Here is a 27,159-nt window from a genome sequence, read left to right on the forward strand (position 1 = left end):
TAGGCATTTCATGTTTAGTCTTATCTCCTATTTAATCTGAATGCTGCAGCTGTGTTTTTTCCTGTGGTTTTGGTTGGGGTATCTGGTTTCTGGTATCACTCCCTGCTCCCTTTTGTGGCCCTGGCATGGGCGAGGGATCTCAGGCCCTGTTAGCTGCCCTATTCACCAGCTTTTGCCTCCATCTCCTTGTTCTGGCTTCTTCTCCATCTCCTTTTTGTCTTCTTGTGAAGTCCCATACTTGACGTTGGCTTTGTATTTGCTACTTCCAGCTAGGAAAGGCCTAAACTGGCTGTCTAACATTAGGCTATCTTGAGGATTTCTGAGGGTCCCCCAATGTGGGCTGCCTGTGTAGTTCCCATCTTTAAGTCTTTGGGCAGTGAACTGCCAAGGCTGGTCTTCAATCGTTTCCTGTGAGACCCTGGGCATGCCACTTAACTTCTATTTGACTCAACTACAAAATGGGAATGATAATAGCTCCTCTCTTCATAGATTGTTGTGATAATCAAATAAGATAATATTTGGGAAGTGCTTAACACAGTGCCTGGCACATAATAGATACTATATAAATCCACCATCATCACCACCACCACCACCACTACTACTATCACCATCACTACTTCTACCATCTTAGTCTTTAGCTATTCTCCAGAACATCAGAGAACTGGCTGAGTTCAGTCCTCTTGGAGGGCCCCAGGCTGAATTCTCAAATCTGCCTCCTTGTGAAATGACTTCTCTGAGACTGTCTTTGTCCCCCAGTGGCAGTTCCTATAGAGCATGGAGGAGATCTTACTGACTTTAGGGTCCACCTGGCATAATACACCAAAGTGTCCCATAGCTTCTAGCCATCTTCTTGGATAGTCTATAAGTCTATCCAAGGACTAGAGAGAGGGAGAAGTTTATTTGTGTTTCCACTACATTCTATAGATCACTGCTTCATCTGGCACCATTTAAGTATTGCCAAGGGGGGTATCTTAGAGGAATTTTCAGGGGACCTATATAGTTTGTAGTCACATAAGTTAATCTCCTTATTTTATAGAAAGAAACAGGTCTACAAAATAAAATGACTTGGACAAGTCTATACTAAAAGGCTGCACAGGCTTCTGGGGATGCCAAGCACCAAGCTCTTGGCTCTTCAACAAGAAGATAGACAGAAACAGGTGCAGACAGAGAAGGAGAGAAAAAAAGGAGAGGAAATGAAGGGAGAAAAAAAGGGACGTGCAGGAGAGAGAAAAACAGAGAGAACAAAGGAAGGAGCGAGAAGGAGGGAGGAAGAGAGAGGGACAGGAAGGAGAAAGAGAAGAGGGGAAGAAAGAGAGGAAAGAGAAATCCAGAAGGGAGAGGAAAAGTCACTCACTCTCACTAGCCCAACCAGAACTAGCCAGACTCACAGCTCAGCCAAGGTCAATATTGAACTTGACCCTCACAGATTTTACTTGTACAAAAATATGGTGCTGGGTGTCATTTGGGCCTTGATGTGTGTATATAAAGACAGGGATGGGCAGGCGTGGGAGAATGTGGACAACCGCTCTGATTGCTGACCTCCCTCCCCCCCAATTATTAGAACCCGAATGAGGACATGTCCAGCATTATCATGTTTCTGATCTTTAAGGTCAGATGCACTGACTGCACACCCCTATTTGTGACTTCTTTCTATTTGTTCTATATATCTAATTGACTCCGCTCAGGTCTTGTGAATTCTATTCATTTCAACAAGGGTTAATTAATCATCTCCTATATCTAGCCAGACACTGTACTAGACACAAAGACTAAAATGAATTTATTCCTGCCCTTGGGGAGCTACCATTCTACTGAGAAGGAGCAAGTATATAAGTCAATGCAAAAAAAAAAAGAAAATATACAAAATAGGTACCAAGTAATTTATCCCTGGGGGCCCCAGCAAAGCATAATGTCTTTCACCACAGTATAGAAAGCTCAGGCATGGACTGACTCGTCACTCTGGGCACTTCTCCTGCAGCAGTCTGACAGAATTGTGACAGGTACAATATTCAAGGCCAGTCCTCATGAGGCTATTTGTTAGATAGATTAAGATGATTATTTGAGTTTGTTGTGGTCATATCAGTGATCCTGTCTTGGTTGTGGCTCAACGATCTCTCTAGCCATGTTTTCCATAATCCTGGCTTATTAAAAGAGAGAACTAATCAGTGAAACATACAAACAAAAATTTAAAAGAACTGATGGCAAAATAAAGGAAGGAGAGAAAGAAAAACGATATATAGACTAATTCATGTTCAATCATTTTTAATTGTGTCTGACTCGGGTTTTCTTGGCAAAGATATTGGAGTGGTTTGCAATTTCCTTCTCCAGTTCATTTTATAAATGAAGAAACTGAGGCAAACAGGGTTAAGTGAGTTGCCCAGGGTCACATAGCTAATAAGTGACTGAGGCCAAATTTGAACTCATGAAGATGACTCTTCCTGATTTCAGGCCTGGCATTCTATCCACTGTACCTCCTCACCACCCTCTAAACACAAATTATAACCATGTAAACAAAAAGAATGGTAAAAGGAGGTCAAACCTTAAATAATTATAATGACCAATTCTGGTTTTAGTCCATCAATGAAGAAGCATTTATTACCCACGATACAAAGAAAATAAAAAAAACCAACCCTGCCCTCAAGGAACTCACAGTCTAATGGAGAGAACTGTTAAGAAATTTGGGAGGAGAGAAGGAAACCTATGGATCTGGAATGCTGCATACTTCTCATATATAGTCACTATGTAAGTTTTATTGAACTCTTCTTTGTTACAAGTAAGAGCTCATTGGTAGTGGGAATAAACCAGCAATAACGCTGACGTAAAGCAAAAGGCATTTTTTTTTAGAGAGAAAATTAATCATATTTTTTATAGAATCATAAAATCTCAGCACTAGAAGATGTCTCAGAGGCCATTTAGTTTTGCCCATTCCTAAGTCATGATTCTCTTCTATAGCATTTCTGATGAAGGGCCATCCAGCTATTGCTTTCCTAATGAGAGGGGAATTCATAGCATCTCCAAGCTATCCATTTCCCTTTTGAATAGCTCTGATTGTAACGGACTTCTTGCTTTTATTAAGACAAAATCTATTTCCTTGTAACTTTCATTCTTTGGTCTTGGTTCTTTCCATTGAATTATATTTTTAAAAGAAACATATGTTCAAATAAGGAAGCATAAATATGAGCATTACATTTATATTAAATGTAAGCAATATTTACAGAAATACAAACTCCTAGGGACAACTTGATGTCTTTCTCACTAACTTTAAATATTTTTTGTTAGTATTTTAGTATGTTTCTCTTCTCAGATCCTAGGAGACCTAATTCATACAAATGTTGACCGTCTGATTCTAGTCTATAGTTCCAGAAGTCTAAATATTTCTAATCAAATACCCTTCTAGATAGTTTCTCTCTAAATTTTTAACCTCTCTAGTGGTCTACTTCTTTTTTTTTTTAATTAAAAAAAATTTTTAAACCTTTACCTTCTTAGTATCAATTCTAAGGCAGAAAAGCAGCAAGGGATAGGTAATCAAAGGTCAAATGACTTGTCCAGAATCACACAGCTAGGATATATTTGAGGACAGATTTGAACCTAGATTTTCCCAACTTCAGCCTTGATGCACTATCTATTATTCTACTTAACTACCCCAAAGGGTCTACTTCTAATTTTGTGATCACAGCATATCAAGAAAAGGAACCATGTTTGCCCTTAGCTATTCCTTCACCCTCTTTGCAAAGATACAAAAAGAAGGGGGAAAGTGAGATACACATTGTAAGTGAAAAAAAAAATTTCTGAACATAAGATTGAGGGGTTGGTTAGTACTTTAACCTCTGGTTTAGGATGACTCATTGAAATTTCATGACTATGGATAAGTCTCTAAAGCCATCAGAACTTCAGTTTCCCTCATCTGTAAAATGGGGACAATAAAACGTTTTTTACCTCCTTTCCAGGGTTATTGTGAAAATTATGAAAGGTAATCTGTATAAAGAGCTTTGTAAAATAGAGTATTCTTCAAGTGTGAGCTCCTATCATTATTATTGTTGTTATTGTTTTTAATTGACTTAATCAGAAGAGCACTGATGAAGTCCTCTATACTGGCTCCGTGCCTGACTAGTATGTCCTTGTTCCATTCTCTGTCCAGAAATGACATACTCTCTTCCAAGGTCTATCAAACTTTTGCCTTTGGGGATTAGGTCAGATGTATGGCTGACTTGATATATCCTAACTTTTTCTCCAGCCACTGGGGAAATACTCCCAATGGGTCTCTACCCAAGAGGGTTAGGAGTACATAATAATGTGTTCAGAATGTTTATTCTGGTTATGGAAGAAACCATCAGTCTTTGGGATGGATAAGCTTCTCTCTACAAGGGATTTAGCATCCCCCACAGACTCTAATGTAGGAATCATAATTCTGGAGGTGTGAATATGACCTTGATGAGTTCGGCATGAAATATTTCCATTCTTTTCCAGGTTAATGAAATTTATCATGATGAGTCATTGGGAGCCCACATCAATGTCGTTCTGGTGAGGATAATCCTGTTGAGTTATGGAAAGGTAAGCAATAAGGATTTTAAATCTTTAAGAGGGCTGGCAAAGGGGGCAAAGATGAATAGCTGTGGTTTATTTTGTTCAACTGTGTTAAGAACGTTAATGTGTCACTGATTGCCTCCTGTGACTATTGTGAGAGACAAGGGCACAAGTCTAACACCTCAGTGGACTCAACATCTAAGTCATACTAGACAATGTTCTGGGCAACTTTTCTAATTCTCTGTTTCCAAACTGCTTCTCTGATTGATGGCAACTGTAGTATCCATCACTTCTTCCCCCAGCCTTGGGTAATGCTTTAGTTAAAGTAATTTATTTTTTAGGAAAAAAAGGAAAATTATCTTGATCCTAAAGTTAGTCAAACAACTTGACTAAGGTCTTTGAAGTACTCCAGTGTATCTGTCATCTTATCAATGTGTATGATCCTTCTAGTGATGCAGATGGCAGTGCCTCCCTGCCTAACCATCTTTTGCATCTCTTGTCTACTCTCCCTCCCCTATAGGTAGTCTATACAATGTGTTGGAAACAGTATGATTCTAGCAGCAGACTGAGTCTGCTTTCTGAGTATTAACCTAGCTAAGCATGGAGGAAATTATCTCCTATGAAGGTTAGCTACTTGGCAATTCATTTTCTGACCAAGCACCAAGCCTATAATAAATAACAGACTTCATAGCCAGATCCTTTGATTACAAATCCATTGATATTCCCATTGTACTACATTGCCTCTAAGAAATCCCCAGAGAATTTTCCTATAAATGTTAAAATGATTAGGAAATGCCTTTATTTCTTAGCTTTTCCTATCAAATTCCCCTTTGCTGAGGTATGAGAATCCAGTTTAAGGATTCCCATGTATCCATGGACCAAGCCCTGATAGGGTGGAAAGACCTCCACCACTGTAACCAGGACAGCTAAGTTTAGAGAAGACTATCACTAGATATCTAGTAATCAGATGATAAAGGTTTTGGGCAGCACACTCAGACTATCTGCTAAAGTGAGCAAGGGTGGTGATCGGAGACCTGGGAATACGTGTAGGATGCAAAATAAAGTGAGTAGAGCCAATAGAACAATTTATATGATAAACACATTATATAGACTAATGTCTACAAAAGACTCAACTCTGATCAATGTAGTAACCCACTGTGATTCCAAAGGCCCAGTAATGATGATTCATGCTACCCACTTCCTAACAGAGACTTAATGGACTCTAGATGCAAAATGAGACATTCATTTTTTGACAAGGTCAATGTGGGAATTGGGGCAGCTAGGTGGTGGAGTGCCAGGCCTGAAGTCAGGAAGACTTATCTTCATGAATTCAAACCTACCCTCAAATACTTACTAGCTGTGTGACTAGCTGGGCAAGTCACTCAACTCTCTTTGTCTCAGTTTCCTCATCTGTAAAATGAGCTAGAGACACCCCAAGAAAACCCCAAATAGGGTCACAAAGAGTCAGACACAACTGAAAAATGACCAAATCATGACAAAATGTGGGAATTTGTTTTGCTTGACTATTCATATTTATTTGCAAGAGTTTTGTTTCTAATTTTTCACTGAGGGGAGGAGAAAGGGAAAAATAAATATTTGTTTATTGAAAAAAAATGAAAACTCCTACACCAGTGAAACACAGATCCTTGAAATATTTGGGCTCACTAAGAAAAACAGGGAAGTTAAGTTTTATATGAATTGACCCTTGGGAAAGAGCAGTATATGCATGAGGGGCTCCATTAATGGAGTACCAGTCAGCCTTGCTTTGTGCATATTCATGAAGCTTTTAAGTGCTTAATGAAGGTGACCAGCAATGACAGGGGTTCAGCTTTCACCTCCCAGGTTGGGAATGTGCTCTTGACAGTTCTTCAAACCATCCTTTTGGGACCTAACAAGCCTCAGAAGTGAGAGACAGGTTTCTGAGAAGAGGTGAGCCAGCACCCCTCACTTGATTATTTGATAAAAAATGAGTCTTGTGAAAAACTGAGGGTTTGTTTTAGGGGCTGGAACTTTGGGGGTTACTGGAGTCTTCCCCCAGTTCATTCCTCGGAACTTTCCCATCCACACACACACTCATGATAGAAGCATCCAAGTTGTATGATTTCAAAGCTTGCTCAGAGGCAAGTGACTGTTTAATTCCCCCTAGCTTGCAGAACTACTATTCCTTCTGCCTCCTTGTCCCTGACTTGTTCCTTCTGTTTTGATGTTGTTGTTCAGTCGCATCCAGCTCTTCATGCCCCTCATTTGGGGTTCTCTTGGCAGAAATACCAGAGTGGTTTATAATTTCCTTCTCCAGCTCATTTTACATATGGGGAAACTGAGGTAAACAGGGTTAAATGACTTGCCTAGGGTCACATAGCTAGTTTCTTTCACATCTTCCCTTGTCTCATATATATAAATGATAAACTACTCCAGTCCATTGATAAACTACTCCAGTATATCCAGTACTGGAGTAGTTTATCATTTCCTTCTCCAACTCATTTTAAAGATAAGGAAATGGAGGCCAACAGGGTTTAGTGACTTGCCTGAGGTCATAAAGCTAGTAAGTGTTTGATGTCAGATTTGAATTCAAGAACATGAGTCTTCTTGACTCCAGACCCAGTGCTTCATCCACTGTGCCATCCAGCTGCCCCCATCTCTTTTGTCCATTTTTCCTGTCTTTAATCTATTTTGCCTCAGCTACCTCTCTCTCCTCTTCTCATGAGTCTTCTCTCCTGATCTCTACTCTTCTCCTCCCTCTTCTGACTTCTCAGTTCTTCTGATCTATCCTTCTTCCCTTCTCCTTTCTCAGGCTCAGGCTCTTCTCTGTCCTTCCTCTTCTTCCTGGGTCTCTTAATCCCTTTATCTTCTTTTGTCTCTTCATTTTCCCTCTCTGCCCCTTTTCTTTCCTTTCCCTTTAATCTCCCTTCTTCTGATTCTCTAATTCTGTTTTACTTTCCTAATCCCTTTCTCTTGCTCTCTCCTGTTCTCCTTTTGTTCTTTCCTTTCTCTTTATATGCTATGCCCCTCTCTTCTTTGTCCTAATCCTCTTTTACCTTGCACAGTCCCATCTTCTGTTCTTCCTAGGCAGCTGGGTGGGGGGGGGGGGGGGGAGTACTTTGGATAGTGCCATGGGACCTGGAGTCAAGAAGATTTCAATTCAAATCTAGCCTCACATTTCCCAGCTATGTGACCCTGGACATAGCTATATGACTCAAGGTTCCCCTGTTTGCTCAACTGTAAAGTGGGTAGTAATAACACTCATCTTTTGGGGTCATTATGGGAATTATATGAGATGATATTTGTGAAGAACTTAGCACAGTGTTTGGCACTCATTAGCTTGCTTAAGAAATGCTTATTCTCCTCTCTTCACCCTTTTCTCCTGACCCTCCCTTCATGACATGACTTCAATAGCCCCTTCAGCAGCGAATCCTTTCTTTGTAAGCACTCTCCTCAGGACTACAGGTGGGAGTGCCAGGGGACTTGAGCTGAGTCCTCTACTTCTATAGGACCTTATGTCTGGATTAGCTGATCTTTGCGAGGGATGACTCAGTCCTGGTGATGCCACACATACTGGACTGAGACAGCACTGTTCTTTGGAGAACCCCAACACCGGGTTCTGATTCTGCCCTTCCAATGACCTTTGAAATAAGAACAAATCCTGGAAAAAGCAGATGTGTGACGATGGTGTGTGATGGTCACAGCCAGGACCTTGACCAAGGCCTTTCAGAGCCCAAGTGCCATAACTCCAGCCCAGGTCCTGCTGTTGACAGCAGAGCAACAAAACAATGATCTTCTGCCTGTGTTTCACAGAGCTCCAGAGTTCTGGGAATATAGATCATAGATTTAGAACTATAAATTTAGATAGATAGAAAACCATAGAATATAGATTTAGAACTATAGATTTAGATAAAACTAGATAGAACATATTTAGAACTATAGATTTAGATAGAACTACAAATAGATACAGATAGATCAGAGATTTAGAACTATAGATTTAGATAGAACTATAGATAGATCAGAGATTTAGAACTAAAAATTCAGATAGAACTATAGAGAGATCAGAGATTTAGATAGAACTATAGAATATAGATTTAGAACTAAAGATTTAGATAAAACTAGATAGAACATAGATTTAGAACTATGGATTTAGGTAGAACTATAGATAAATAAGAGATTTAGAGCTTTATATTTAGATAGAACTAGATAGATTTAGATAGAACATAGATCTAGAACTATAGATTTAGGCAGAGAGATAGGACAATAATAGAATATTAAGGGGCCATAGAGATTTCTTAGTCCAGCCTCCTCATTTTGAAGATGAGGAAATTGAGTCTTAAGAGAAGCAAAGCAACTTCTCCAAGGTTTCAAAAGCAAATAAGTGACAGAGGCAGGATTTGAATTCTGGGCCTCTAAGCAGAATGCCCATCCTAGAGTCAGTAAGACCTGACTTCAAATCCAACCTCAGATACTTTATAACTATATGACCCTGGGCAAGTCACTTAACCCTGTTTGCCTCACTTTCCTCATCTATAAAATGATCTGGAAAAAGAAATGGCAAAAGACTCCAGTGTCTTTGCCAAGAAAACTACAAATGGGGTCATGAAGAGTCAGACAAGACTAAAAATTAATTGACTAACAACAATAAATGTGGTCATCCCATTCTACACTGGGGCTGGGATTCTTGAGCATCAGATATAGCGTTGAATGGTAAAAAGTTGAAAACCAGATAACATGAGAGACTAAAGTTTAGGATAACTCCAAGCAAGTAACAACAGCAAGAATAACATTAAAAGTGAAGGAAAAGGAAGAACAGATGGATAGTGTTCTTTGTTGGCACCCATGAAATGTTAGGAAAGGCCCCGGGCACAATGCCTGGACCCTGAGGGTGGAAGAGTTATGGAAGGACACAAATTTACACAGGAAAGAAGGGACGAATGAAGTGCAAACAGTACCACTGAAAGAAATGCTCATACTGATGAGATCCAGGATCCACGGAAGTTTCTAAATAATAATGTCACATTTCTCTAGCACTTTCTTCTTATTTATTTATTTTCTAAGTCCTTTCCTTCCATCTCAGATTCAATACTAGTAGGTTTGGGATTCCAAGGCAGAAGAGCGATAAGGGCTAGGCAATGGGGATTAAGTGACTTGTCTAGGGTCACACAGCTGGGAAGTGTCTGAGGCAAGATTTGAACCCTTAGTCCCCTGAGCCACTTATCTGGTCCCGCTTCTCTAGCACTTTAAATGTTTCCCTAAATCACTTTCCTTTTAACATTCCCATGATGTAGGTAGTCTAATTATTAAAAAATATGAATCTACCTCTAGTATAGGGGCATATATATATATATATATAAGTATCTATATGTGTAACTGCCTATCTATATTTAAGTCTATAACTGTTTATATCATTGGGTGGTCATGAGCAAAGCACTTCTCTAAATCTCAATTTCCCCATCTGTAAAATGGAATGAATAATAATTGTACTACCTCTCTTATAGGGTTGTAGTAAGGTTCAAAAGAGATAATTTTGTAAGGTACTTTGCAATCTTTAAAGAATAAGGGATTATTATTATTATTCTCTTTTTTATAGGTTAGAAAGTTGAATTATATATTTGAGGGTCATAGAGTCATAGTTGGTTTGGATTTTTGTTTTTTGTTTTTGCTAGAAAGGACCTTAATAATGATCTAACCCATAGTTTCCATTTTATAAAAAAGGAAAACGAAATTCCTTTGCAAGCAATGAAGGGATTTGCCAAAGACCACCTAAGTAATTAATTGCAGAGCTGGGTAGGACTAGAATCCAGGTCTCTTGACCTTGTCAGCCATCTTTCCACTGGGCCATTGGAATGGAAAAATTGAATAATAACTGAGGGACAATTTGGTTATAAGTGATTTATTGTCTAGAAAGATAAGCGTCAATAAACTCCTGGGTTAATCCAAAGACCCCAAATACAAAGTAAAGCAAATTGTTATACCCCCAAATGATCAAATATGTCCAAAAGATAAATTAATTCTAACAAAAACAATCAGGATTCCATTCAGGGTACAAAATTAAGGAACTAATTTCTAATTAGAGGAAGACTATGGGGCTTCCCAAGTTGGGAGGAGGAAGGAGTAGATTTCAGCCCAGTTGGAAAGGGGACATGTCAGTTTCGGGGTTCTAAAAATAAAAAGATGCTTAAAATTAAAAGATTAATTCTAATCATTTGTACATATAAAACAATGGATGATTTATATGGCCTAGTTTCTGATGGGTAAATAAGCAAAAACCAACAAAATGGAGAAGTAAATATGGCAGTGCAACATAGAGCCAGTGCTCTCAAGTTAAAATCTGATTGGTCCTTCTGATTCTCACACTAAACTAGCTACATTTTATTATTTTAAAAAATGAATTTTATAAACAAATGTATGTTCTCTTAGTACTATATAAGGACAACTTGTCAACCTCCTTGTGTAAAATCATAGTACAATATCTGAACCTTCTCCCCCCTCCCCAAATATTTACCTTCCATCTTAGAATCAATACAGTATATTGGTTCCAAGGCAGAAGAGTGGTAAGGGCTAGGCAATGGGGGTTAAGTGACTTGCCCAGGGTCGCATAGCTAAGAATTGGCCGAGATCGTATTTGATCCCAGGACCTCCTATCTCTAGGCTTGGCTCTCAATCCAGAGCCACCCAGCTGCCCCCAATCTGACCCTTTTTAAAGTGATTTGGGATTACACTTTTCCCACTATACTCCTGAGTGATAGCATTGTTATCTACATTTTACAGATGGAGAAACTGAGTTAGGTGCTGGGCCTGTGGCCAAATGGTTAGTAAGGGTGTCACATCTAATAATCAGACCCAAAGGAGACATGACACTCCAGTGAAAGGGAGCACCAGCCTTGGAGGCAGAAAACCTAGATTCCAATCTTCACTTTGCTACTTAACAATGACTCCAGGCAAGTTGTTTCAGTTCCTGGAATTTCATAGGATCATAAATTAAGAGCTTAAAGGGACCTCAGGCAGCATCTAAGGCAATCTTCATTTTATAGATGAGAAAATTAAATCCCAGGGAGGCTGACCTGCCCAAGATCACCTGATTCAAAAGAGGCAAAGTCAGGATCAGAACCCAGGTCTTTGGACACCAAATCCACCGCTCTTTCTACTGTTTCCTATCCTCATCAGTCAACAGAGAGGGTTGAAGTAGATCATGTCTAATGTTCATCCCATCCCTAAAATCGATGGTCCTATAAGTCCCAGCCCGATTCTTTTCCCATGACAGCTTTGTCTCTCAGTGTAATCATAATTGAATCGAATCTGGTTTGAATCCAAGCACCAGCCCAACATTCAGAATCATGATACATATTTTACCGTATGCAGTAAAGGCCTTAAACTCTGTTAGCAGGCTCATAATAACCCACTCTGGGAGATAATTGGGAGCGTACATATGAGTGATGAACTGTTTTCCTTCCAGCTTGTGACATGGCTCTAAGCTATTGCAAGTTTTTTCCTAAAACAACATTTCACTCCTTTAAAAAAAAAAGAGATTATTTTATGCAATATGTCACCAGCCAGTGAAGATAGCATAGGCAATATTGGAGGTTGCGTAGCAACTGGCTTTTCAATGGATTATTTGGGGAAGAAGCCACAGCCACTGAACCATACTAGTTTTAAATATTTCTAGGACAAGAAAAAGGAAAACAAATATAAATCAGAAGTTTGGGATAATTGGAGAATGCCGCAAAATGCCAAGTGAGGGTACTTTGCCTTAGCTTCATATCTCAAAATACCAGGTCAAAGCAAATGATTAAAAATCATTTTAATGAAATTGTTGGTGTCCTAGCTGAGAATAGAATTCTAGCCTGAGAAATTTACCTTCACAAGTGTCTCTAAGGCATGAGAGCAGAGATGGCCCACGGGGCACGTCTATAGGAAGGAGGCAACGACTAGAATTCTAATTACCATTGTTCAGCTAGAGAAGTAGTTGGAGGCCAAGTGAGGCAGCATGCTAAAAAGCAGAAAGAACCCTTGGTGGTAGCTGTAGACCAGAATTATAGCCCTTGCTATGCCATAACTAACAGTATATGACCTTGGTCAAGTCATTTCCTATCCTCCTGACCTCAATTTCCTTCTCTGTAAAATGGCAAGATTGAACTAGATGATCCCTAAGGTCCTTTAACTAACATTCTTTGAATTTCCAGTATTTTTTTAAATCTTTACCTTCTGTCTTAGTATCAGTTCTAAGACAGAAGGCATCGAGAGCCAAACAATTGTGGTTGAGTGACTTGCCTGGGGTCACACAGCTAGGAAGTGTCTAAGGTGATATTTGAACCCAGGACCTCCTGTCTTAAGTCTTGGTGCTCTATCCACTGTGTTATCTAGTTGAACCTAGTTTCCAGTATTTTTTTAAAAACCCTTACCTTCCATCTTAGAATCAATATTGGGTATTGGTTCCAAGGCAGAAGAGTGGTAAGGGCTAGGCAATGGGGGTCAAATGACTTGCCCAGAGTCACCCAGCTAGGAAGTGTCTAAGATCAGATTTGAACCCAGGACCTCCCTTCTCTACACCTGGTTCTCAATCTATTGAGCCACCTAGCTGCCCTCTCCTGTATTCTTAAACCTCCCCTCTCCTCTCTCATGCATTCTTGGTTTCCTTGCTGTTCCTCTCAGAAGAAACTCTATCTCTGAACTCCAGGCATTTTCTCTGGCCATCCCTCATACCTGGAATGCTCTCCCTCTTCATATGTGTCTCCTGGCTTCCTTCAAGTCCCAGCTAAAATCTCACCTTCATAGGAAGCCTTTCATGACACTCCTCAATCATAGTGTCTTCTTTTATCCTGTCTGTCTATACAATCTAGTTTCTACATACTTGTTTCCATGTTGTCTCCCCCATTAGACTGTGAGCGCCTTGAGGGCAGGAACTCTTTTGCCTCTCTCTGTATGTTCAGTGTCTAGCACGAACGTCTGATGTATAGTAGGTGCTTAATAAATGGCAATTGACTGATTGACTATATTATTGGCTTTTGTAAACAGCTGCTTTCATAGTTTTCTTTGTCTTCTATCCACCAAAGCTTATTGTGTTTACCCTCCTCTCTGCTTCTACTTCCTCCTGGTTCTCCCCCATCTATATCTTCAATTGCCTCAAATCAGGGCTTCTTGGTGAGCAACTTAAGTAAGCAAGCAAGCAGTGACCCGTCTCTAACATGATGTGAAACTGCAGAGTCTTCCAGTCTCCAAACAGTCATTTGATTTACAATTTTTCCGTTACAGCCTTCAAAACAGTAAATACCCTCATGTACACATGAGTTGATGAACCCCAGTATGCTCCAGCTACCTTTTTCACACATGTCCTCCTAGTACAATTATCTGCGTGGCAGTTTTCTCTCTGGTCTTCAAAATAATCAGCGTCTCTCCACATTCCTAAGAGATGGTGTTTCTTTTCAAGTTGGTTTTTTTAAAAATCAGTTTTCCTGATTCTTTTTCGGTCTGTTTTTAACACCCAAATGCCCACATCTGAAAGGGACAATACCTTATACAATATAAAAAATCATTTTGAAAGCTAACTTTTGGCTTAAGTGTACAAGGGGAAGAGGGGCAAGATGGGCTAGAGAGCATGACTTGCTCCTCCTTGCACATGGAACTTCCTGTTCTATTCTGTCTTTGCCCTGGCCATCCCCTCTGCCTTTTACACCTCTTCCTCACCTCTGCCTCTGAGAACCCCTCACATTCAGGACTCTGCTCAATGACCATTTTCTATATAAAGCCTCTCCTAATCATTTTCCTTCCAACTTCTAGGGTCCTCCCTCCTTAAACTACCTTGTATTTATTTTGTATGTATTCCATACATATATGGGTCTATGTCTTCTTTTCTGAGAGCATGGATGCTTCTTGAGGACAAATATTATTTCTTTTTTTTTTTTTAAGCTGAAGAGTGGTAAGGGTTAGGCAATGGAGGTTAAGTGGCTTGCCCAGGATCACACGGCTAGGAAGTGTTGGAGGCCAGATTTGAACCCAGGACCTCTTGTCTCTGGGCCCGGCTCTCCATCCACTGAGCCACCCAGCTGCCCCAGATTATTTCATTTTTGTCTTTATATTCCTAGTGCCTGTCACATAGCCAGGTGGCACAGTAGATAGAGTGTTAGACATAGAGTCTAGAAGACTCATCTTCATGAGTTCAAATCCAGCCTCAGGCACCAATTAGCACACATCTATTCACCTTGGTTTCCTCATCTGTGAAATGAGCTAGAGAAGGAAATGGCAAACCACTCCAGAATCTTTGCCAAGAAAATCCCACATAGGATCACAAAGAATTGGGCATGACTGAAACAACTGAACAACTACAACAACAGATTCTGGTTGAATGAATAAATGAATGAACAAAAGAATGAATGTCTTTATCTTCCATATCCAGTCATGGTCTTGTCAATGCCATCTTCACAACCTCTTTTATGTCAGTCCCACTCATACAGCTGCTGCCCTTGTTGAGGGCCTCATCATCTCTCTCACCTGAACTATTATAGCTCTCTGATTGTTTTCTCTATTCCAATCTGTTGGCAAGTGGATAATCCAAAGACACAGATCTGATCATGTCCATCCCCTATTTGAAAAACTTCAGTGGTTCCTCATTTCCTTGAAAAATTAAATGTAAACCTTCAGCTTGGCATTTAAAGTTCTCCCTAAGAATGTCCCTGTCTACCTTTTTAGCCTTATTTCATATTATTCACTTTCCCACCCTTTGTTCCAGTGAAACTGACCTCCTAGCTATTCCCTGCACATCATATGCCACCTTCTGCCTCCATGCGTTTGCCCAAATGGTCCCCAGTGTTAGGAATGCTCTTCCTCCTTAACTCTGCCTCCTACAATCTTTTCCCCATTAAAAGAGAGCTCTGGTACCACCTTGAACATGAGACTTTCCCTCACCACCCACTGAAGGTTAGTGCACCCTGCCTTTTGAAATTACCTTGCATATCTTTTATATTCACTCATCTCTCTATGTAGTTCATCCTACTACTGAGAGAATGTAAGCTCCTGGAGGGCAGGGACTATTTCATTTCCTCTTTGAGTTACTATGCCCACAGCAGAGGGTTGATAAATGGTTTTTCAATTGAACTGGAATTTGATTAGCAAACCCCAGGTGATTTTTTCATAGTCTTGGAGCTGAAAATGCTACAGGGATTTCCTGAGGGATCAGGGTGAACTGGAGTGGTCAGGGAAGGCTTTATAGGGGAGATAAGATTTGACCTAGGCTCCAAAGGATGGGTAGGGAATGACCACTATGGAGGGAATTTTAGAAGAAGGGAGCAAATAATAATCCTTCCTATTTGTAGCATGTATAACAGCTTGCAGAGAGCTTTCACATCTCTTTTCCCACAACATCCCCCTAAAAGCTGGGTGAGATAAGCATTACCAAACTTTTTAAGTGAGACTCAGAAAAATAAAATGACTTGCCCAAGATCATACAGTGAGTATAATGGCTGAGCCAGGATTAGAATTCATGGTTCCTCACTCCCAACCTGTTCTTTGTCTGCTGCACCAATCACCATCTATCTATCCCTCGGTTTTTCTATTTGCAAAGTCCTTTCCCTTTCCTGAGAGTGGAGAGAGGAATCTGTAAACCACAAAGGATTAAGCTCCATGGGGACTCCAAATGGCAAATTCTCTAAATGCATATGTGTTCTTCTTTTGCAGTCCAAGCTCTCTCTAGCTACATGGAAGAAACACCAGGGTCTAATTCCCAGGGCTAGGATTTGTTTACTTCCATCTCCAGGAAAAAAAAATGAATATAACAATACAGATAAAATGGCGAAGCTTCCATAGCCAAAATATTAGAAATCCCTCTAAAGGATAGAAATAGCTGAGTTTTGCCTGTCAATGCAGTTACTGTGGAAACCACCCTCTGGGACCAGGGACTGACAGAGGCAGGGCTGGGTTTATTGCTTGTCTAGTTCACTAAAGAGAAAAAAAAAAGAAAACATAAATAATTCAGAACAATGTACAGTAAACAATGGAAATGTCATATTGGAGTAATTTGCAGGGTTTTGTGTATAAGACCTGATTTATTCATTTAAGAGTAGAAAATTCACTGGGAGGAGGGGTGGGGTGCTGCTCATATAGTCCCCCAAACATTCATACTGCTCACTATGCTTGCTTCATCCTGCTAGCTTCTGTCTGTTAATCTCATCAGCCAGGGCTTTGGACTGCACCTCCTTCAGGGAATTCTTTTCTTCTGGTCTCTGGCCACTAGGGGCTAGGGCACAATTCCAGAATGTAGCCCTGCTATGCTTGGTCACTCAGTCATACATAGCAGGGTAGGCTCATCCTAGAGATGGCGGTGTGGTGGTAGTGTTCAAGGTGTTTGGCCAGGAAAGAGTGCTGACACTTGGAATCAGAGGACCCAAGTTTGAAGTCCCAGCTCCCACATCTTCTAGCTATGAGAGCACAGGGACATCATGTCGTCGTAGATCCAAGGGATGTTTTGAGGAAAGGATCTTATAATATAATATAAACCATAAAGCAATATCTAGTAAAAGCTAACTTGTATCTGATACTTTTAAGGTTTGCAAAATGCTTTACATTATTTCATTGAATCTTTACAACAACCTTAGAGGATAATTCCTATAATTATCCCCATTTTATGGATGAGAAAAACAGGCAAACAGAGGCTAAGTGACTAATATGATTCTATTTCATGTTTTAAAACAAATTCATATCACCTTATTTAAGAAGCCAAACAAAAAACTAGCATAGTAAGTAAACTCTCACTGCATTTCGTCCATACTATAATACACACAGGACTTCCTTTGTCCACACACGCTTAGGAAGCTACTCCAGGTTCCATGTAGAATCTTGGTTCACAAACTCAACACCAATGTGTTTTCTTTTTTCTTTTTCTTTACCAGTGGGCCCATTATTTTAAAGCAAAAGACATTCAATCAAACAACATAACAAAACAAATGACAAGTAAGAGTCCCTGAATACACAGGTATTAGCTCTCATGCTGTTTATCACTTCACTAGCGAGGAAAAGAATACATACAGAAAATTTATGTGAGCAGGGATTATGTATGGAATGACTTACATATGGGAAACATCCAAAGAGGGGCAAACACTTAGGGGACATGAGTGACCAAGAAACATGAGAAGTTGGGGAAATTTGTTCCTTTGACACTGTAGAGTCACTGGTGTCCCTTGGAAATGTCATTCTGCTACTCTCTATTGGGAATCACTGAAAAGTTGGTGCTATTTTCTGTTGCATCTGATGATTTTCAGATATGGTGTGGATTAGTCCCCAAAAAAGGAAAGGGTCTTCCAGATGTTCAGTTTATAGTATCAGAGGGTTATCTTTACCTTTTTGTGTGATATAGATCCTATCCAGCTATATTCTACAGCTAGCCAGAGAAGCCCTTGAGACTTTTCAGTTCATTTCTTGGTCTTTATTCTCACTGCTGCTTGAGCTCTTTCAGTCTAAAATCTTATTTGAATTATATTGAAAAAAATTCCTCTTAATCTTTTTCTGATCAAATGAAGCCAGTTGTAATCCATGCAAAGTGCAGGGACTGGGTGGAGAATACTGAAAGGGTCTAGTGGCCTTTATCCTACTTCATTTTTATTCTACATTCCTTCCAGCAACAAAATCTTTGCCCTCTCTAAATATGCTCTAGGACTGCACGTTGCTTTTTTAATTAAATTTCATTTTATTTTCATGAAGACTCACCTTCTTTTCCTCCTCCTTTCTCCTGCCTCTCCTTGGGGATAAAGCAAGAAAAACAAAACCCCTGTTTGCAAGCATCTAGGCAAACAAAACAATTTTCTTCACTGACCACATTTGTCCCCTCACCCCCACCCCCAGATGTCTCATCTGAGTCTATCATTTCTCCATCAAGAGCTGGACAGAACATTTAATTATAAATCTTCTGGAATTATGGTCGGTCATTGTGTTGATCTAAGCTCCTAAGTCTTTCTGAGTTGTGTGCCATTATTATATTGTTGTATATAAAGTATTCCCTGGTTCTGCTCACTTCGTTCAGCCTCATTTCATGCAAGTCTTCTTGGGTTTCTCTGCTACCATCCCATTCATCATTGTTTAGAACACAGCAGTATTCCATCATGTTCACACCTATAACTTGTCCAGCTCTTCCCTGAAATAAAAGAACTTTTTGACTTAACTTTATTACTGATATTTACTTCATATGAGCAAGTCATACAACTTGCTATGGTCTGAAAAACCAAGCCGGGACATCAACATTAGTGCCAATATTAGTGTGTAAATCCAAACTAATTCCCCAGCACAACAACAAACTTACTGTTTACTGATTGGACTCCTGCTTTTACCTGCTATATAGATCTTCCCCCTCCTGCCATCTGTTCTTTGATATGTAATCATTACCTTCCCCTTATGCTTTCTGTAGAATTTCCTTGTGCCCATTCTTCCTATGTAACTAAAATCTGTATAGGGTTGCTGAAACTGCTGTTTGAGACTCACCAATTGGTATATATAGCTAGTCTATACTCTTAGCATCATAAAATGGTTTTTATCATATTTCTGCATGGTTGATCATTGTGACTGAGAACAATACCTATCAAAGGATCCATCCCGTCCCTGGTTATTGGGTATTGGCTCAGTTTCTGTTTTTTACCACCGCAAAAAAGAATTGCCATAAGTATTCCTGTACATGACTATTAGTTGTTCCCAAGTCTCAACCTACACTTGCCCTTTCCCCTCCATTCCCATTGGCCATCTCTCATGTTTGGAATGACCGCTTTTGAAATCCTTCCATACCTTCAGCTCCTAATTCATGTTTTACCTCGTCCATGAATCCTTCCTTGATCCCACTCTGCTGAAATCAGCTGAAAATGATCTCTCCCTCCTTGAATATTTCAGTCTACTCTATGGGGTCTCTCCCATACACATAAAATTTTAACAGGAATTATCATCATGTGTATCTCTATCCTATTCTCCTGCTAGATTGACAGCTCTCTGAAAGCAGAGAGCACCATTTTTCATTTTGATAGGTGACTGTAGTACCTAAGAATCCCAGGTGACACTGGAGGTCCTGCATATAGTATTCAAAACCTACAACAGCTTGCATCTTGCTTTCTACAAATCTTCAGAAAAAAAAGCATTGTTAATTAAGCTATCTGTTCATTTGCCAGCCAATCAATAAGCATCTATTAAGTACCCATTATTTGCTAGACTCTTGGGACACAAATACAAAGAATAAAATGCTCTCTACTCTCAGGTGTTGGGCCTGGAGTCAGGAAGATTTGTCATCCTGAGTTCAAATCTGGCCTCATTCATTTCCTAGCTGGGTGGCCTTGGTCAAGTCACTTAACTCTGTTTACCTCAGTTTTCTCATCTGTAAAATGGCAAACACTCCAGTACCTTTGCCAAGGAACCCCAAATAAGGCCATAAAGAGTCAAACAGAACTGAAATGACTAAACTACACCTCCAAGTAGGAATTGTGATGCATAATTTGGCCATCAGTCAGTGGTATACTTAAACCACAAGCCAAGTGTTTTTACCAGAAAGTATATAGTGCCTCTGTGGTCCTTCCCCAAGCCTTCAGAATCCCGATTGACCACTAGAGAGCATTTGTTCCCAAAAACTCCTCCATCTCAACTCCTTTAAGCTCATGCTACTTCTCTTGGCTTACTGGCATTGATTTGAGTATAACTGTGACATACGGGTGTGTCATGAAATATTGCCCCAAAAATAAGAAATCTCTAAAAATAAGAAACTTATCTTAAAAATAAGACACTCTAGGGTTTTTATTTTGTACATGTGGAAAACGTGTGGAAAAAAATGATGAGATTTTTTCATGAGACTGTCAATTGTCTTTTCAGTGGCTACATGGTTTATGAAAACACAAGCAAGTTAAATTACAAATAAATTATCAAACATTCTCTTCTCTTGGAGTACATTACTCAGTTATCTCCCTTTACCATGGGGGATTAAGTGACTTGCCCAGGGTCACACAGCTAGGGAATGTCTGAGGCTAGGTCTGAACCCAGGACCTCTTATCTCCAGGCTTGGTTCTCAATCTACTGAGCTGTACCCTGTAGCAGTTAAAAATTAGTTTCTCTGCTAGAAATATTATATTTTATGAGATTTATTAAAGATTAAGAATTTAAGAAAATACAAGTAAGAAAGCACGTGCGTAGGAGGGTCAAAAGGCCCATTCGATTTCACTTACATCATGAGAGACATATCTGCTTGGAAGCGGAAGTAGGAAGAATGCTCAGTAGGCTTTTACAGCCAGTTAAATAGAAATTTTGATCTCACCCAGATAGAAATCTCAGTGAGATTAGAGGGCATCTTGGGAACTAGAGCAAGGACTTCTGGGAATTGAAGTCCAGGGTTCAAATCTCCATTTTTACATTTCTCCGTATGATCCTTGTGAGGAAAAACCCACAAGGATCATGAAAACATAATCAACTTAAGGATTACAATAATTTGAGGATAAGAGAAAAAAGAACAACACCAATAATTGCTGGACACATTGACAAAAAGCCAGTTAGGGGGCAGTCCCCTTTGGCATGAAAGTATACATACAAATAAATGTACAATCAACCACACCCAAAGTTCAATTTTGATCTTCTTGTGCAGCTTGTGGTCTGGAGGCTTCTTCATGGTGTCTTCTCCAACAATTCAGTTTCTGGATTCAGAGAGATAGCATCTTTGTTTACCTAAAATTCTTCTTAAAAGGGATTTAAACTTTGCAATTTAAATAATAATTTTTTTTTACATTTCCCAGTCTTGAGGGTGATTGAAGAAATACAGGATCACTTAGGGATGCATGGCTGAGTTATGAGGTATATGAATCAATTCGTAAGAGAAATTAAAAAGACATCAGAAAAATCCAAATTAAAAAAATTAGTGGATGAAAATATAGACTATCAAAGTCTTATGTGTAAAAATTCTAAGTCAAGGAAAAATAAATTCATAACAGGTCCTTGAATCAGGACCCAATAAAATGATCTGCGCAATGATGCATTTACCCAGTCAATAGCCAAGACTACAGAAAGTTTGCACACTATGAAAGACAGAAAAGGGACCAGATTATTGGAGCCAAGTAGGAGCCAAGTTTGGGGATACTTATCTGTAAGTATTTTCAGAGTGAGTGTGGACACAAGGAAGGCCTATGTCTTAAAAAATGTTAAACATAGCAACCTCGAGTCTTCATACTAGGTTCAAGACCTTTGTGTTGGTTTAGAAGTTCATCAATCCATCCTGGATTGGTTTATCTTTGGCCCTATGCAATGGCTCTTTTGTGTATATGTTATCCTGGAATCAGACAGAATTATTAAGTAAAGTCCCATAATTTTTTTAAACAAGTAGTGGCATCATTTTTATAGTCTCAAACTTTTGGGTCTTGCATTGACATTATAGCAAATATATTTTAAATTATATTACTGCAAAATCAAAAAAGTTAAAGAAAATCTTAATACTGGTGACACGTGCTTCAAATATAAAAAGGAGAGAAAAAATAAAATTAAAAAACTGAAATAGTATGTTGCACATGCAAGAAAAATATAATAAAAGAGTTTTTAAAATAATTCAAAAATGTAGCTTATAATCATTGACACACTGTGTCAGCTAAGAAAATATAGAAATACAAGGCTTTCTCACCAAAAATGTGATCCATTTCCTCTTCATATCTGGCCATGATCCACTGTGAGTGCAAGCAAATGAATTGAACAGAAGTACAAATATGTAGTTATCAATATTCCCCAAAATTCTCAATAGCCCAATTAATTACCATAACAAACAAACACAGTATCATTTTTTTTACATAAATTGCTGTATGGCATTTTTAAAGCCTATGAACTGATGGATATTTGTCACAGATTTTTAGAAATGTAGCAAATCTTTCAACCTTGGTAAACATAATTTTAAACAAAGTAAAACTCATTTTTGGTTTAGAACATCATCAAGAAATCTAGAGATCATTCTGGTGGAAGTAAAGTAGTGAGCTGAAGGGTTATGAATGAGAGATGCTCCTTTTTTGGAGGCTTCTTAGGGGTACAAATGCCCTGAGATTAACTGCCCAACTTCCAGACACATATTTAGAAATGCGGAAAGGTTGGGGATTATAAAATGTATTTCACTTCAGCTGTTAAAATGGGCTTTACCTTGTGGTAGGGGCAGGCAAAAATGACCAGAGATTGTTAAACAATTTCTAAAAATCATGTCTAAAAAACCCTTAAAATCAATTGAGATATTTAGCACAGAAAATTTTTCCAAAGGTTGTTATAGCAATTTTTTTGATGGAGTCCATCTATCCTCTATGTGACAATTTACAAAGTCAAAAATAGAAAAGCTGTTTTCTTGTTTTTTTTTTTAATATGGGCTTACTCAATGTTTGTTTATTCAGTATGGTTATAGGGGAAAAGCAACAGAATTTAGCAGTAGTTAAAACTCAGTACATTTAAATGATTCAGTATAACAGAATAATATTGAATGCAGTAATATATAAACTTAAAACCACAAAGTTAAACCATAAACAAAACAATCAGCAAATGCAATAGAATACAGAGATTTTTATAAAACATTGGAGTCTGAAATGCCTTAAAAATATAACCTCCAATCTCTTTAAAGTTCCTTGGGTTTTTATCCATTTAGATGCCTATTGTCAGAAGGCAGATTGGTAATGGTTAGGCAATGGGGTTTAAGCAACCCATCCAGGGCCACACAGCTGGGAAGTATCTGAGGCCAGATTTCAACTGAGGACCTCCCGTGTCTAAGCCTGGCTCTCAGTCCACTGAGCCATCCAGCTGCCTCCTCAAAGTTAGCTAAAGAGTTGCACAGAGCTGAATTTTTTTCTGAATCCCATGGGAAATAAATGAAATTATCAATATAGTTAAAAGATATTCTTTTAAAGTAGCCATGCTTTAAATTCCTGTTTGGAAAAGTCTCTACCTTCTTTTCCTTTCTTTCTCCCCTCCTGTGATCCTCTGCCCCCAGTCCAAGTGGAGGCTAATCTTAGCCTAAGGGAAAATTACCCCGGTTTTTTACCAACTGGTTTTTGATCCTGAAGAAATTGAGTCTGCTACAAGCAGCCTTGGTGATGAGCCATCTGGGTCAGAGGCCAGAAGTGTGGGAATCAGCTGTGCCAGGTGAGCAACATTAAGTCCAGGAGCAGGAGCAAGCTGAGCTGAGTCGAGCTGGGCGGGAGGGAAGGGCTCGAGAAAGTCCGAAGCAGAGTTTTCTTAAAAAAGCTTCTTGGAGAAACGTGGCTTTAAAAAAAAAACAAACTAGGTACTAGCTATTAAAGGCTGAACTTAAAAGATTAGAAGAGTGAGGGTATTTCGTTTTCCGGAAGTAGTTACGCCAAACTGTAGCAGTTAAAAATTAGTTTCTCAGGGGGCAGCTGGGTAGCTCAGTGGATTGAGAGTCAACCCTAGAGATGGGAGGTCCTAGGTTCAAATCTGGCCTCAGACACTTCCTAGCTGTGTGACCCTGGACAAGTCACTTGACCCCCATTGCCTAGCCCTTACCACTCTTCTGCCTTGGAGCCAATACACAGTATTGACTCTAAGACAGACGGTAAGGGTTTAAAAAAAATTAGTTTCTCTGCTAGAAATATTATATTTTATGAGATTTATTAAATATTAAGAATTTAAGAAAATACAAGTAAGAAAGCACATGCCTAGGAGGGCCAAAAGGCCCATTCAGTTTCATTTACATCATGAGAGACGCATCTGCTTGGAAGCGGAAGTAGGAAGAGTACTCAGTAGGCTTTTACAGCCAGTTAAATAGAAATTTTGATCTCACCCAGGTGGAAATCTCAGTGAGATTAGAGGGCATCTTGGGAACTAGAGCAAGGACTTCTGGGAATTTAAGTCTGGGGTTCAAGTCTCCATTTTTACAACCCCCTCTCCAGGTCCAGTCTTGATCTGTTCCTGCCTCAGTTTGCTGGTTTGTCTCAACATGCAGACATCTTGGCATCATCTTTCCCTTTGCAAGCTCATTTCTCTAGGACTTGGCCTTTCTCTTCCTTCAACAGTCCTAGCTACAACCTGGAAGCAAAAGGTAGCTGCCCAGAAATGAAGGTCATTGTATTTTCATCTTCCATGTGTTACATGCCTGAAGAATTCCTAACTTAATGACCCACCTATGAGGTTCTCAGTCCTTGGCAAGGCTGACCCTCAGGCAACACACCCAATCTGTTTCATGAATGACATTTAGATGCTTTCCAGCTTGGTAGAAGCTGCCAAAGCTTTTGGTCTATTAACAAAGCCTTCAAGAACTCTTGGTACCTCCATGTTATCACAAAAATGTTCAGTAGGACTTTTTTGTTCCTAATTTAAAAACTCGACTTCCAGGTAAACATGGCTGCAGTTTAGATGCAGGAATTTACCTCTCCTCAGCACCTACCAATATAGACTACCTCAAAAGGTAAAACAACAACAACAACAACAACAAATTATCATGAACAAAGGGACTCCACAGTAGGGTGCAGCATTGAAGGTACATAGGATTTTGACATTTCCTATCTACCCTCCTCCACCCCACCTACAGAGCCAGTGTGCTAGACTCAGAGCCAGTGTGCACTAGAATCAGTGAGTGAGTGAGGGGCACCTCTAGGTCCTTGGCAGCCTACTAAGACAACCAAAGACCTACCCCTGAGAGCAGCTAGACTTGAGCCTCCAACAGGAGGAAGAGTGCAGACTTTGGGTGAGGAGATAACACAGAGAAGGGTTGCAAACAGTAGAAGCTCCAGAGACTCAAGAGGTGACCTCAGGCAAAAACCTCGCTCCTTAGCTCCATATACAGAGAGCCTGTCCCCCTCAATCAGACTTCTGACTGGAAAGGGAAAGAAAAACCACCATAGTGATGGCAAAAAACACCCAGGAAAATAATTTCCCAACACCAAGAAAAACAAGAAGGCATTGACCCTGGATAATTTTTATAGAGGAAAAATCCAAACTATAGAGGAAATAGCAGAAGAAGACATACAATTAAATGCATTCAAACCTAATTTTAAAAAAAAGGAAATTGGCCACAAGCTCTTGAAGAATTTAAATCAGCGCCTATCAAAAAGATGGAAGAATATTGGCAAAAAAGTGGGAAATAATTCAGAAAGAAAATGACAGTTTAAAGGACAGGAACTCCCAATTGGAGAAAGGAGCCCGGAAATCAAATGAAATAATAAATAAATTAAAGACCAAAATTAAACAGCTGGAAGCCATGAAAAGCAGGATAAACCAAACCGAAAAGGAAACTCAAAAGATTATAGTGGAAAATCAAAAGATTATAGAGGAAAACCAGTCTTTAAAGACCAAAATTGAGCAATTAGAAGCTAATGATCTCACAAAACAGCAAGAATTAATAAAGTGAAATCAAAAGATTGACAAAATAAAAGGAAACATGAAATATCTCACTGAGAAGATGACTGACCAAGAAAATAGATCTAGAAGAAACAATTTGAGAATCATTGGTCTACCTGAAAACCCAGAAATCAACAGAAACCTTGAAATCATACTACAAGAAATTATTCAAGAAAACTGCCCTGATGTTCTTGAACAGGAGGGCAAAATAGACATGGAAAGAGTTCATAGAACACCTTCTATACAAAATCCTCAAAAGACAACCCCCAGGTATGTAATTGCCAAATTTAAGAGCTTCTAAGCTAAGGAAAAAATTTCACAAGAAGCCAAAAAGAGACAATTTAGATATCAAGGAGAACCAATTGGGATCACAGATCTGGCAGCTTCCATACTAAAGGACTGCAAAGCTTAGAATATGATAGTCAGAAAGGCAAGAGAATTGAGTCTTCAACCAAGGATCACCTACCCATCAAAATTGACTATATACTTCCAGGATGAAGTATGGACATTCAAGAAAATAGAAGATTTCCAGGTATTTGTAAAGAAAAGACCAGAACTAAGAGGAAAGTGTAATATCCAAACACAAAGATCAAGAGAAACATGAAAAGGTAAATTAGAAAGAGAGAGAAAAGGGGAGGGGGAGAATGTCTTTTTACTTAAATTTTCTTCTTTAGGGATTTCAATAAGATCAAATTGTTTATATTTACATATGGAAAATGTTATTTGTAACTCTCAAAAATTATATTCACTACTATAGTAATTAGAAGAATCATTCATGGGTAAAGATTGGGATAATAAGTAGTTTAAAATGATATGCAAAAAAATAAAGAAAAAGGTAGGGAGGAATAGAAGATGACACCAAGAGAAACTTGATGGAATACGGTAAATAGGATAATCTATATCACACAAAGAGGCTCATGGGAAAGAGAGGGGAAGAATACTATTATGAGAAGGAAAGGAAGAGAGTGCTAATAGGAAATACTTAAATATTACTCTCAGTGAAATAAGTTCTGAGAGGGAAGAGCGTCTAGATCCATTGGGATATATAATGCTATCTTACCCTATAGGGAAAGTAAGAAGGGAAAAACTAAGAGTGGGAGTAGGGCAGGGAAATACAAAAAAAGAAGGGAAAGGTGGGGAGGGAACTTAATATATACTAAAAAAAATAAGAAGTGAACAAAAAGGGAGGGGGGCAGAAAGGGAAATATAATAAGGGTGGGTATTGGAGGACTGACTAAAAGCAAATCACTGGTCTAAAATATATATAGCAAAAGAAGAAAGGCCAGAACTAGGAGAAGATATCAAAATGTTGGGGAATACAGAGGTAGTTTTCATAACTCTGAA

The 27,159-nt window shown here is 39.1% G+C and overlaps 1 protein-coding gene across 3 annotated transcripts in view; it reads left to right on the forward strand.

Annotated features, from left to right (window-relative positions):
• Nucleotides 1–27,159, forward strand: part of ADAMTS2 (ADAM metallopeptidase with thrombospondin type 1 motif 2) — a 535,678-nt gene that overhangs the window by 388,552 nt on the left and 119,967 nt on the right. For all 3 annotated transcript variants that reach the window (XM_007473888.3, XM_056811480.1, XM_056811479.1), the window contains one exon: nucleotides 4,465–4,548. In XM_007473888.3, coding sequence (XP_007473950.1) covers nucleotides 4,465–4,548 — 84 coding nt within the window. The remainder of the gene's footprint in view (nucleotides 1–4,464; nucleotides 4,549–27,159) is intronic.

This window comes from Monodelphis domestica, chromosome 1 (assembly GCF_027887165.1).
Source record: "Monodelphis domestica isolate mMonDom1 chromosome 1, mMonDom1.pri, whole genome shotgun sequence".
NCBI classification, from domain to species: domain Eukaryota; kingdom Metazoa; phylum Chordata; class Mammalia; order Didelphimorphia; family Didelphidae; genus Monodelphis; species Monodelphis domestica.